General features: G+C 41.9%; 1 protein-coding gene across 1 annotated transcript in view; it reads right to left on the bottom strand.

Moving 5' to 3' along the window:
* Nucleotides 1-14,832, bottom strand: part of OTOGL (otogelin like) — a 200,570-nt gene that overhangs the window by 35,808 nt on the left and 149,930 nt on the right. The window contains exons 37-40 of the mRNA XM_075856786.1: nt 11,481-11,658; nt 10,361-10,503; nt 8,667-8,690; nt 6,126-6,218 (exon numbers count right to left, since the gene is read on the bottom strand). Of these exons, the coding sequence (XP_075712901.1) occupies nt 6,126-6,218; nt 8,667-8,690; nt 10,361-10,503; nt 11,481-11,658 (438 nt within the window). The remainder of the gene's footprint in view (nt 1-6,125; nt 6,219-8,666; nt 8,691-10,360; nt 10,504-11,480; nt 11,659-14,832) is intronic.

The following is a 14,832-nucleotide window of genomic DNA, read 5'->3' as shown; positions in this document are numbered from 1 at the left end:
ACTGTATAAAAAAATGTTTGTGTATTGCAGTCAATCTTTGGAAATTGATTTACATGACTAAACTGTATATATCAGAAGGGCCTAGTGTTTGTTTCTGTTTACGTCCTTCCCATGACACTGAGGCCAATTTCCTACGCCCTTGCTTGTTAAAAATGCAGTTCTTCAGGAGGTGATAGTCCTACACATGTCATTGCACACCAAGTAGCAAAATGAATAGGATTAGCCAGGACTGGGCCTTCTATTCAAGGAACCAATAGCAGCGGATGATCTGCATCTTTTGTACTTACGTCCTTGCTAAAATATTTTTTAAAGGTTGATACAATCACATAATAGCTTGTAAGTTTCTTATCTGTTTAATAAGCAGCTCTTGCCATTTAAAGTCGCAAAACGCTTGTGCGACATATTTGCAATAAAATTAGATTTTTTTTTATTGGCTCTTGTCAAATTTGACAATAAAAAAAGGCGTGGTTTACAAAGAGACGTAATTGAATCAGATGTATTAAATGAAAAGTCTAACATTTTTGACGATTCTATGCCAGTACGACTGGTAAAAATGTGCCAAATGTATTAAGATGTGTGCGCTTGATGACTGGTGCCCAACCATCCACTGTCTTTTGACAGCGGGCGGTGCAGGTCCAGAGTCTACAGCGAGGTCTTTTGGCGTCGCTGTAGAAAAGGTTTATGAGCGCTACAGTGAGCACTCATTCTCTAAGCAGGAGCTACTCTCAGCTCCTAAATTTAGAGTAGCACGCTAAATACAGCTAGAATCGGAAGAAACACAGACCACAGCTGTTTAACCCTTTTATTGTCGAGCTTCATTAGAACCTAGAAAAGACCCAAAAGCTGTCTAATCTGTAAGCCTGCTGTCAGGGCACACTATGTGTTGCTCTAACAGCAACCTGTGTCATAGGGACAAAGTGTAATATAATAGCATACAAGAATATGCAGATACATTATAATTAAAAACTAAAGTTATTAAAAACTTTAAGAAAAAATAATAACAATTAACGTCCACCAAAAAAGTTATTATTCAGCATAGAATATATTTTATTGCCCATAAACTACATAAAAATAAAAAACCTACACAATTTTGGTATCTACATGATCGCAATAGCTTAACCCCTTAACGACATGCAACCTACATGTATGTAACAGCCATTAAGGGGACGTATGGAGCAGGCTGACAGACTGAGCTCACTCCATACTTAGCGGGTGACAGCTGTGTAATACAGCCGACACCTCACTGCATTGGGCGGAATCAAAGATCACTTTGATTCCACCCATTTAACGCCTTAAATGCCATGGTCAATGGCTACCTCGGCATTTAAATCATTAGAATCCGGGGTGACGTGATTGTTGGGTGCACGTGATTGTGTTGTCATGGCAGTCTGGTGGCCTAATGAAGGCCCCCAGGTCTGCCGCCATCTTCCTACTCCTTTGAAGCCCTGCCTCTGGCAGAGCCTCAAAGGAGACTGTCAGTATAGCGACATACTGCAATACATCAGTACAATAAATAGTGCCATGAAAAACTACAGCTTGTTCCGCACAAAACGAGCCCTCATATGGCTATGTGGATGGAAAAATAAAAAAAGTTAAGGCTTTTGGAAGGCGGGGCAGAAAAAACTAAAATTAAAAAATTAAAATAGGCCGTGTCTTAAGGGGTTAAAGAATTAACTTAACAGGTTATGTAGCATGAAACCTGAACAGTACAAAAAACTAACCAAAAAAAACAATGACAAAAATTAAATTTTTCTATTTTTTCATGCGGGAAAATTACTAGCATACGTATTTGTCAACATTCTCTGCCTTTTCAATTGTATCTGCATCCTCAGGAAGCAGATACAATTGAATATTATGGAAGTAGTAAACTATCCGCTCCCTGCTCTACCGGGAGCGGAATCCCCGTCCAGATAGTTGCTTACGCTCTGGCCGGGTAATCGACTCCTAGAGGTAGCCCCTGACGTCACTGTCCGTATATGGACAGTGAGGTAAGGGGCTCCTCCTGGACTAGAATCCTTTGCAGAAAGTGCCACACACAACACCCCCTGTAGAAAGTGCCACACACACCCCCTAGAGAAAGTGCCATCCCCTGTAGATAGTGCCCACATAGCCCCCTGTAGATCGTGCCAACCCCTTGTAGGTAGCGCCCCACACACCCCACCCTGTTGACAGCACTACACCCCCCTCCCTGTAGATAGCGCCATTAGCACTCCCTCTAATAATGGAATCCCTAGCCAACGCTCTGGCCCGGGACTCCTCTCCTGAAGGAGCCCCTGATGTCACTGTCCATATATGGACATTGACGTCAGGGGTTCCTCCTGGACCAGAATCCCCAGCCAGAGTGTTGCCGACGCTCTGGCCAGGGATTCCGCTCCTAGAAGTAGCCGCTGACATCACTGTCCATGTATGGACAGTGACGTCAGGGGCTCCTCCAGGAGAGGAATCCCCGGCCACGCGTTGCTGACACTCTAGCCAAGGATTTCGGTCCTAGAGGTGGCCCCTGACGTCACTGCCCATATATGAACAGTGACGTCAAGGGCTCTTCCAGGAGAGGAATCCCCGGCCAGAGCGTCGGCAATGCTGTGGATGGGAATTCCGGTCTAGGAAGAGCCCCTGATGTCACTGCCCATACAGTGCATTCGGAGAGTCTTCAGACCCTTTCATTTTTTTCACATTTTGTTACGTTGAGGCCTTGTGCTAAAAAAAAATAAAAAATGCACGTTTTCCCCATCATTCTGCACTCAATACCCCATCATGACAAAGTGAAAACAGAATTTCAGAGCCTTTGCTATGACACTTAAAATTTAGCTCTGGGGTCCTCCCATTTCTCTAGATCATCTTTAAAATGTTTCTACACCTTGATTTGAGTCCACCTGTGGTAAATTCATTTAATTGGACATGATTTGGAAAGATACACCCCGGTCTATATAAGGTCTCACAGCTGACAATGCATATCAGAGCAAAAACTAAGCCATGAGGAGGAAAGAACTGCCTGTAGAGCTTAGAGACAGGATTGTGTGGAGGCACAGATCTGGAGAAAGGTACAAAAAAATTCTGCTGCACTGAATGTTCCCAAGAGCACAGTAGCCTCCATAATTCTTAAATGGAAGAAGTTTGGAACAACCAGGACTCTTCTTAGAACTAGCCGCCCCACCAAACTAAGTAATCGGGGGAGAAGGACCTTGGTAAGAGAGTTGACCAAGAACCCAATAGTCACTCTGGCTGAGCTCCAAAGCTCCTGTGTGGAGATGGGAGAAACTTCCATAAGATCAACCATCACTGCAGCCCTCCACCAATGTGGGCTTTATGGAAGAGTGGCCAGAAAGAAACCTCTCCTGAGTAAAAGTCACATGAAAGCCTGCCTGGAGTTTGCAAAAAAGCATCTGAAGGACTCTCAGACTGTGAGAAACAAGATTCTGTGGTCTGATGAAACCAAGATAGAAAGTTTTGGTCTCAATTCTAAGCGTCATGTCTGGAGGAAACCAGGCGCTGCTCATCACCTGCCCAATACATCCCTACAGTGAAGCATGGTGGTGGCAGCCTCATGCTGTGGGGGTGTTTTTCAGCAGCTGGGACAGGGAGACCGGTCAGGGTTGAGGGAAAGATGAATGTAGCAAAGTACGGAGATATTCTTAATGAAAACCTGATCAAGATTGCTCTGGACCTCAGACTGGGCCGAAGGTTCACCTTCCAACAAGACAGTGACCCTAAGCACACAACCAAGAAAACACAGGAGTGGCTTAGGGATGATTCTGTGAATGTCCTTGAGTGGCCCAGCCTGAGCCCTGACTTGACCCCAATTGAACATCTCTGGAGAGACCTAAAAATGGCTATTAACAGACGGTCCCCATCAAAACTGACAGAGCTTGAGAGGATCAGCAGATAAGAATGGCAGAAAATTCCCACATCCAGGTGTGCAAACCTTGTGGCATGATACCCAAGAAGACTGGAGACTGTTATCGCTGCCAAAAGTACTTCAACTAAGTACTTAGTAAAGGGTCTGAATACTTATGTCAATGCAATATTTTAGTTTTTCCTTTTCAATATATTAGCAAAGATTACGAACATTCTGTTTTCACTTTGCCATTATGGGATTATGAGTGCAGAATGATGGGGAAATGCTTGATTTTTATTTTTTTTTAGCACAAGGCCTCAACATAACAAAATGTGAAAACATTCAAAGGGTTTGAAGACTTTTCGAATGCATTGTATATGAACAGGGACGTCAGTGGCTCCTCGTCGGCAATGCTCTGGCCGTGGATTCGGTTCCAGGAATTAGTCCTTGACATCACTGTCCATATATGGACAGTGACATCAGGGGCTCCTCCGGGAGAGGAATCCCCGGCCAGAGCATCGGCAACAAATGGAGCTATCTACAGGGGAGGGGGGGTGGCGCTATCTGTATGGGAGGGGGGGTGGCACTATCTAGAAGGGGGTGTGCGTGGCACTATCTACAAGGGTGTGTGCTAGGCAATATCTACTAGTGGGGGGTGGAACTAACTACAGGGGTGTGTGCGTGGCACTATCTACAAGGGTGTGCGCGTGACACTATTTACAAGGGAGTGTGTGGCACTATCTACAAGGGGGTGTGTGTGGCACTATCTACAAGGGTTGTGTGGGGCACTATCTACAAGGGTGTATGTGTGTGGCAGTATCTACAAGGGGGTGTGTGTGGCACTATCTACGAGGTTGGGGTGTGGCACCATCTATGAGTGTGTATGAGTGTGTGTGTGTGTGTGTGTGTGTGTGTGTGTGTGTGTGTGTGTGTGTGTGTGTGTGTGTGTGTGTGTGTGTGTGTGTGTGTCACTCTCTCACCGAAAAAGGCCATACTTACAAATGGACACAGCCAGGTCAGAAACGCTGATGACGGCGAGTGAGCAGGTGCTTTAAATAATAGTGGGAGTGGCTATTATTATTTAAAGCACCTGCTCACTCGCCTTCATCAGCGTTTCTGACCTGGCTGTGTCCATTTGTAAGTATGGCCTTTTTCGGTGTTTTTGCATAAATGTCCTTGTTTTTATCTGTTTTGTGTCACTCTCTACAGAGTGGCACTGTGGCATTATCTAGGAGTGGTGAGGCACTTTCTACAGAGGGCACTGTGGCATTATCTACAGAGGGCACTGTAGAATTATCTACGGGGAGTGTGGCACCTTCTACAGAGGGCACTGTAGCATTATTTACGGGGAATGTGGCACTATCCACAGAGGGCACTGTGGCATTATCTACAGAGGGCACTGTGGCACTATCTACTATCTAAAAGGGGTTGTGTGGCACCATCTACAGGGGGCTGTGTGGCTCTATCTACAGGGGGCTGTGTGGCTCTCTCTATAGGGGGCTGTGTGGCTCTACCTACAGGGGGACTGTGTGGCTCTATCTACAGGGGGACTGTGTGGCTCTATCTACAGGGGAGTTGTGTGGCTCTATCTACAAGGGGGCTGTGTAGCTCTATCTACAGGAGGGGTGGCACTATCTACAAAAGCTACTTTGGCATTATCCACAGAGGGCACTGTGGCACTATCTACAGGGGGCCATGTGGCACTATCTACAGGGGGCCATGTGGCACTATCTACAGTGGACACTGTGGCATTATCTACAGGAATCAGTGTGTGGCACTATCTACTGGGGGCAGTGTGGAGCACCATCTACAAGGGGCACTGAGTGGGCACTATCTGCACTCGTTTTTATGCTACCAGTAGTGGTCAGCACATATTACCTAGCACTAGTGATAAAGTGAGACATCACCTGTTTGTATACAACCAGATAACCAGAGAGATACCGGCCACCGTAGTAGTTGTCAGCCAAAATAGTGCAGACATTTTTGTTCATTTATTTGTATGCAGAAATTCTGGAAAGAAAGCCATGCCCATTAGCCACTCCCACCAGACAAGCCATGCCCTCATAAGGCACACCCATCAGAGAAGCCACACCCTAAGTTTCCCTGGAAAAAAAATTCAAATGTTGGCAACTATGTACTAGTATCGGAGTTTCCGTGTCTGACATGTGCCAACAGTCAACCAGAAAAGAGATATTGCTAACCTGTCTGTTTATAATTTATGTATTCATCAGATAGGTCTTTTCCATCATTAATATAAATTTTTGTAGAACTTTACTAAAATGATGCTCACCCTTCTGTCCAAACGATTTATAAGTACTTGAAAATTTGCTGTTGTCACATTGAGTTTCTTAAAACACAACCCTGAGGTACCTCCAGCTGCAACCTGTAAATAGGTTAAAAAAGGAACATTGTCAATATTAATTAAAAGGGGTATTCCGATGAATGACATTCATAGCACATCTATAGGTTATGCTATAAATGTCTGATAAGAGTGGGGGCAGATAGGTGCTATTGCGACATCAAACTCCACACACACACACTTACAAATATAGCATACGCTGAATACTTTCTGATCTTTAAAGGGGTCATCTCATCTGGACAACCCCTGTCAAAACAATCCTTCTAAGGCTTATGGATATCATAAAGGGGGTTCTCTGCTCAGGATCCAACCTATTATCCAGATTGGCATGAACTTGTATAACATGGTAGCCTAATTATTTGAATGGGCATCCTGTAAGACAACATGCTGAAAATGGGGATAATTCAAATAAGATAACAATATGGTTGTAGTGCTGATGACAGGTCCCTCTTCTGTTGGCGGTCCCTGCCAGCGGGTCTCATACCTCCTCCGGCAACCTGCCTCTATCCCAGGCCACCGGCGTCTTCTCTTGTTCTTCCGTTCGCACGCAAAATTCTAAAATCACTTTGTCAAACCCTGTTGTCCCATAACTATTAAAGGCACCTCCACCATCCACCTGGTGCCTGGACAACATTGGAACAACAATGTATCCACTTATTCGTTACCAGCCCGTATATAGGTCGCTATTGTTATCTATTGTCTGCCTATATCCAGTTATCCAACATCAGCCTGCATCCAGTCCACTATTGCTATCTATGGTCACCTTGTAACCCGCTAGCTGCCTGTGTCCAACTACCCCCTACCACCTGTTTCTAGTCAGTTTGGCCAGCAGCTACTCCGCCGGGACCACCTCAAGAGGTCGCGACCTGGTAGCCTCCCCGCAGAGAAGACCAGATCTCTGTATAGGGGTTAAAGGGTGGAGACCGGAGAGGCTACTTAGAGAATTTCCCCTTGAGAGGTGGCCCTAAGTCAAACCAGTGGAGTAGCCCAGTAGGTCCACAACCTGCTGATCATAACAATGGTTGCACGTCCGGTTGTCACTTTTGCGAAAATGGCCACCTCAACAAAATATAAAATTACAATATCTCTGTAATTAAAGTAATTTATAGATTTTTGGTGAAAATTTTGTCTAAATAAGTGCAGTAATAGTTAAAAAATTGTATGTTGTAGTAGCAACCTTATTTCTGTTTGAAGGTACTTCTCTGACAGCAATGCCAAAGTAAATAATTTCAAGGCACCTGTTTTCATTTATGGATGCCATTAGTTGTTTGAGGGTAAGGCCACACAGAGCAGACTTGACATGGTGGCGACATGGCAAATAACCACGCCGGCACCATGTTCGGCGTGGCTGTCAAACACCCTGTTAATGGCCACACGTTAATGCGAGTAAAAACGGACCTTTATCTGCAAAATTGTGCGGCCATTAATTAATACACCTTTTATGGCCGCTCGATTTTGTACGAAAAGGGCCGTTTTACCTGAAATAATGCGTCGCCATTAACAGGGTGTTTGACAGCAGCGCCAAACATAGTGCCGACGCAGTTGTTGGCTGCGTCGCGACTGTGTCAGGGCCGCACCGTGTGGCCTTACCCTTAATAAGTGAACTTGTGGGCGTTAAGTGAGTGAGCGTCACTGGGTGTGGCTCAGAATGAGAGAGTTCGAATAATGCCAGATTCACACGAGCGTGTTCGGTCCGTGATATACAGACCGTATGTCGGCAGTATTTCACTGACTGAACACACTGCAGGGAGCCGAGCTCCTAGCGTCATAGTTATCTACGTACTGTAGTACGGGACAATTTTCCACAGTGAGGCAGGGACTCCAAGCGTCATAGATAGAAAAATACAAAGAAGAGCAGCACCAAGTAAAAATGAATTCCTTTTAAAAGGATTGTGTTTGCAAGCCTCAGGACCACGACCTCCGATCCCACAATTTAGAAATCCAAAAGATAGGCAGCACTCCATATCTTAATATTGAAGTGAAAAAAGTTTATTCACCCATATGGTCAAGTGCAACGTTTCAGCCCGAGCATGGGCCTTTCTCAAGCACATTGTTGAAATTGCTTGAGAAAAGCCCATGCTGGGGTTGAAACGTCGCACTTGACCATATGGGTGAATAAACTTTTTTCACTTTGATATTAAGATGTGGAGTGCTGCCTATCTTTTGGATTTCTAGCGTCATACATAACTATGACGCTCAGTGCCTGGCTCCCTGCTGTGTATTCGGTCCGGGAAATACTGCCGACATACGGTCCATATATCACGGACCGAACACGCTCATGTGAATCCGGCCTAAGAGTCATGTTTTCAAAAAATACATAAAAAATTACTCATGTAAATAAACTCTTAAAATAAAAATCCAAAAGGGATATTTTAAAAAACAAGTTGTCAAACAAAGGAAAACATACTAAAAAATTATACGCTTCTAAGCATTGTCATATTTTACTGTTTAGTGGAATAAATGATTACTCACCAGCTTTCGTATAGAGTTTACACTCTGGAAAACAAAGACACAAACATACAAGTTAGAACTGCATTGCTCCTAACATAATTGTTGTATTTGTCATCGAGGGTAAACATACAGATGTCACATACTGGTATTGATTCATTGAGAGGCATTTTTTTATTGTTGTAATAAAGGTCTCAAATCACATAAAGGGGTTGTCCCACAAAGGACATTTATCACAGGATGGGTGATAAATAAGTAATAGCTCGGGGCCTCATAGCTGGAATCCCCACTGATCACTGGAACATGGGTCCTGGGTCCCGAGCTCCTTCTTCCTCCTCACTGCACAAGAGGAGTTTGAAAAGAGCTTGGGACACGCATGCGCCCTGCCGCACCTTTCAATTTCTATGGGGCCTTTGTGACACAGCTATGATTAAGAACCCTAGTGGTTTGAAACGCGTAAGCGTCCTCCTGAGATTATTTTAATTTGTCGTGTTTTAAGATGACCAAATAAACTAGAAGTTTTACTACTATGAGTGCTGGAAACATCCTTTCTCAAATAATATTGCCTTCGAGAGATAACCCCTTCAAAGGTCAATAATGGAAATCAGCCATCATATAGGAGTTATCTATATTCCTTATGTTTACATTGAAAAGGGCTTTTTCCCTGATATTTGCCATTTGGTAGGCACACACAATTATGTGATAATTAAACTACTCCCAGTGTGGAAGAAATGTTAATTTGGCAGTCAAAAAATATGTATCATCTGGCCTAATGAAAATAAAAACTATGGCCCACATTTACTAATGTACCAACATATTTATTTTTTTTTTGGTCCAATTTGCATTTTACACCAAAATAGTGTATATTCTGCTGTGTGACATATTTATTAATATGCACTAGAATTTGCACCGTGCACGTCGGTTTGTAAAAGTTGAGTGAAAAGTGTGTGTGGCTTACTGCTTGCCCAGGTTTAGACACAAATGAGGAAAAAAGTTCCATCACTACTCCACAAACACCCTGGCGTAGAAAAAATTGTGTCGTTTTAGCCAGTGTGCAAGTTAATGGCAGTGATGCATGTTGTGACAGATTTATCAAAGAAGGCAAATGCAGACATAAATGTGTTTCAACATATGTCAATAAAGTAGTCTAGCTTTAACTTTTTGCTAAAACGACACCACTTTTGATAATAATTATGTTTATCTAATACTTGCATCCTATTGGTATCCTACAGTCCAAAATTGTTATTAAAGGGTAACTAGACTTTTAAAAACCGTTTGACATGTCATAGTGACGTGTCAGAAGTTTGATCGTGGGGTAAGTTCAAGCACTAAGACCACCACCGTTTGCGAAAACAAAAATTAGAAGCACTCATGTTCTGCTTCGTTTCTGATCAGCTTTCCTCGGATAGACTTTCTATTAAGCCCATACACCGCTCCAAGGAAAGCCAATCAGAAATTAAGCGGCACAGCAATCACCCGAGCGCTGCTTCTGACGCTTTGTTTTAGCGATTGGAGCTGGTCTCAATGCTCAGACCCCCACCGATCAAAATTTCTGACGTTACTATGACGTGTCAAAAGTTTATTAAAAGTGTAGATCCTTTGAAGGACCACAATAGCAGCTACAGTGTCTAGGGACATTTAATACCTGCTCAAACAAATAAAACGATAAAATGATTTTCATTCACATAGAGATTTTAATAAATAGTGACGCAACTTACCAGGCTTGGAGGGCATTTTTCTATATGAGCAACAATAGTTTCTTTTGGAAGTCTGACCAGAATATATGGTGCAGCATTATATAGTGCAATATTATTTCCATCGAATGTGATGATGCTCAGCTCTGATAACACAGAGCACTGGCCTAGAAGACATTTATATCATTAAATGAAAGCCCTGTAAACAAGGCCAATAAATATTTAGTGATATTTATTTAATTTGATGATTATGTTATAGAGATTGAATCTGAATTTCTGATATGTAACATCAGTAAATTCCAGAGATAACTATAGAGGACACTATGACCGGCACCCAAAGGGATGCTTAAAATGAGTAGGTTGTTGCGTATAGCAAACACCAGAGATTTCTAAGCGGGTATGTACACATATGGCGGATACGTTGCGTAAAAGCACACAGCATATTTGCCCTGGGTGCCGCAGGAAATTCCGGCCGAAAAACCGCACCAAATTGTGGTGACGTTTTTTGGCCGGAATGTCCGCTGCGGAAAACTGCATGTAGAAAATACAAAAACGTTTGATACTTATGTAGCCATGGCGACGCGTTCCTCTGCCGTCCTGCAGGCCGACCTCCTGGGGTGACGTTTCATCCCAGGAGACCGGCCTGGACGAACAAACACAGAATTCTGGGTAAGTATAAGATTTATTTTTTTCTGAGTTGCGTTTTTTTGCAGCAAAAAATACAACATCTGCTATTTGTTTTGGGTTTTACCTCCCTATTTAATTAAATGGGGAAAACCCCCAACAAATAAGCAGTGATTACGCAAATACAATTAACATGCTGCGGATTAAAAAAAATATATTTTCCGTTTTTTCCGCTCAGCAGTTACACAGCGTGTGGATGGGATTTGTTCAAATCTCATCCACTTTATTGCTACTGTATTATGCTGCGGATCTTCCGCAACTAAATCCATTGCGGAAAAACCGTAGTACTTTGCTACGTGTGAACTTACCCTAACACTAAAAAAAAAAAAGGGATTTACTACATTACTAAGTTCTTCAGCCCTTTCCATTCTGAACACTTGTTGGGGCCCTAGTTTGCAAACTCCCATAAATACTATGTATAACTATCACTACTACATAAATAATAAAAATAAGAGCTTACAAGGACATTCCCATTCCGGGCAGCAGCTGTCACTATTAACTTGGACAGGCATCCCACGAAAGCCACAATCAGGTTTTTCCACATTTTTATGACAATTACTTGATACATTATATAGCATCCATCCCATGTTGATGCAAACATACTGGCTGCATGGATCCAATGGCTCAATATACCTTGGCTATAAAAGAAAATACATAATCTATAAAAAAAACATTTTTAACTATTTATGATGTCATGTTGCACATCTTAATCATGAATTTCACTAGACATAAATACCAAGTTGCTGAAATAACTAGCCCATTGTAAATCTTGTAAAACTTTTATAAACGTGGGAATTGCCTTAGACACTGAATATATTTTCTATTTTCAACTGATCATTATGTTAGTATATAGATATGTAATAATCAATTTGTAAATGATAGTTGGATAGACAGATAGACAGATATGGAACAAAGAAAGGTGCCATCCAGCGTTGAAAGTTGGTTTAAAAAGGAATCAATGTTCCCAATATTATTGATAAACAAAAGGATAAAAATCAAGAGACACAGTAGCGAGGTGGTTGTTGAAATCAGTTGCCTACGCGTTTCAGACACAGCTCGTGTCCTTAGTCATGGCTCATAGTCAAATGCAGTGCGGGTCCCGTGGGCCTATATCCGGTCAGAGAGGCTAAGGGGTGTGGTGCTGAACACAACACTGATGGTTGCTAAAAGATGAGTATGTGAAAATAACCCTTTGCAGTGTGGATTTATGACCAAAATATATGCACATGATCAGACAAAATTGAAAAGTCTGAAAAATATCCAGGACTAGTCGATCATAACCCATAATGGCCAATAATAAACGAATAAAAACGCACGGAAAGACGCACACTGCAATGTATACACATTAAAATGATTAAACTGGTAGAGGACAAAAAGGGAAGATATATAAGGAGTCTTCCCTATAAAGAAAATTCAAACATAGTAAATTATATATCAAACATTTTAAAAAGCAAACACAAGGAATAAGTGAAAACATTAAATGAAGTATATTTAAACTGACATAAGTACTGGTATCTGTATAGTCACCATATTCGTAATATATGCATTATTTTGCATTGGAAAAATATGTTTGGTGTACTGAAACCATAAGGTGTACAAATTTATATTAGATCCAAGATAGAAACGACAGCGCAGTCTCTGGATATAATCCAGTATAAACATGGAATGATATAGATCTATTTAGCGAATAAATCTAGATGTAGAATTTTGAAGACACACTAATATCGTTGATGCCGAATTCTCAGCTAATCTTTTTCACTTTGAAATCATGTGTCAGACTTAGTGTATGGGGAATTAAATACTCGTACACAGAAACAATAAGGTGTACTTATTCGGATGAAAATTATAACTATACTGGATATAAATTAATTAATTAGTAATTTGATGATAAAGAGGCACTTTATGACATCACCGGATACTAATCCACCTGAAATTAATCCGGAACCTGTTGTGACTGGTACAGAAACTAATGTTTTTCGATCGCTCATGTTTCAAGAGCAAAGGGCTCTGTTATGCTTGGAAGATCTAGCGGAGGGGGAACAATATCCAATGATCAGTCGAGCTACAAAATTCTCTACCTCGAATCCAAGTTATTATCCCATACAGTGCAGGACTGAATCTATGGACAAATTTCAACTTTTGATGGAGAGGGAGCTGCACAAAATCTATGATGCCAGCAAAAGGAATAAAACTAAACACAACTTATCAGCTACTCACAATGCCACAGTGAAGTCCCTACGTGATAACAGACATTGTCATTCGTATGGCAGACAAGGGGGGGAGTGTAACAGTTATGGATACTGACATGTACAAAAGATGGATTTTGGGTTTGCTGTCGGATACAGAAACCTATAGGAGGTTAGAGCATAATCTGATAGATATTTTTCGAAATTTTTTTAAAAAAAGTTACTGGATGCAGGTCTAGGGGAGGGCATATTTTCTAACAAGCAGTATGATTATCTATTGATAGAATACCTTGTCACCCCCGATCCTGCATGCCATACCCAAAACACATAAAGGCATCAATCCTCCACCCATGCGCCCCATTGTGTCTGGGATTGGATCCCTCACCGAGAGTTTGTCAGAGTGGCTGGATTCGCTTCTCCAACCTCTAGTTCTCAGGGTCCCTGGTTATCTCAGGGACACCAGAGATGTCCTTTGCATTCTCCAGTCTCCACAATAAAGTACCAAGCTTGGCTTAGCTGTGACGTGGTGTCATTGTACACCTCTATACCACACGAAGCAGCTATCAAAGCTTTAGAACATCATCTTCGGAAATACAGTACATACGATCATGATTTTGATTTTTCTCATGACACATAACTATTTTCAATTTGATGGCATTTATTTTTTATAACAAAGAGGGGTGTCAATGGGGAAAAGTTTTCGCCATCAATGGCTAACTTGGTTATGGCCTGGTGGGAGGAGTATACTCTTTTCTCATCAAACAACCCATTTTCCAGCAACATACACTGGTATGGCATGTACATCGATGACCTCTTGCTGATATGGGAGGGTGATGTGTCTGCCATACTGGATTTTGGGGCTTATCTAAATCACAACAATTGTAACCTCAAATTCACATATGTTCTACATCCTAACACTATGAATTTTTTAGATTTGATGTTAAAGGCCACAGCAGGAGAAATTATCTGCTCAGAAACTTTTCGTAAACCTATATCGGGCAATACCATCTTACATGCCAAGAGTAGTCATCCTAAACATACTATCTCCTCAATAGCAATAGGCGAAATTACCAGAGCTAGGAGAAACAGTAGCCAGGATCAGGGTTTTGTCAATGTACAAACCAAAATTTGCAAGAGATTGAGTAATAGGGGCTATAAAAAATGGACACTTGACAGGGCCAAATCAATAGTGAATCGTAAAACTAGGGATGATCTACTCTTCAATAATAACAACAACAAAAAAGGCCTCACACTGTAAGTCCACATTGGTCCTTCAGTACAGCAATCAATTTAATGCAATTAGAGACATGGTATACAAGTATATTCCCATTTTGCTTGAGGACGACAAATTAGAAATAATTTTAAAACAGGGATGTCAGGTAGTGTCACGCAGGGCTCCGACATTGGGTAATATTATCTCCCCTTCTCTTTTCATGTCATGCAAACCCAAAACAACGTGGTTACAGAATTTTGGTTTTTATAAGTGTGGCTCTCATCCATGCAAGGTTTGTTCATTTACGAAAATCATGAAAGATTTCCATGACTCAAGTGGGGAGATCAATTTTCCTTTAAAAACCTTTATTAATTGCAATAGCAAGCTAGTCATATACATTATAGAATGCAGTA

Source organism: Rhinoderma darwinii, chromosome 3, assembly GCF_050947455.1.
Source record: "Rhinoderma darwinii isolate aRhiDar2 chromosome 3, aRhiDar2.hap1, whole genome shotgun sequence".
NCBI classification, from domain to species: domain Eukaryota; kingdom Metazoa; phylum Chordata; class Amphibia; order Anura; family Rhinodermatidae; genus Rhinoderma; species Rhinoderma darwinii.
The sequence above is the reverse complement of the archived record's forward strand: the minus strand, read 5'-3'. Positions and strand labels throughout refer to the sequence as shown.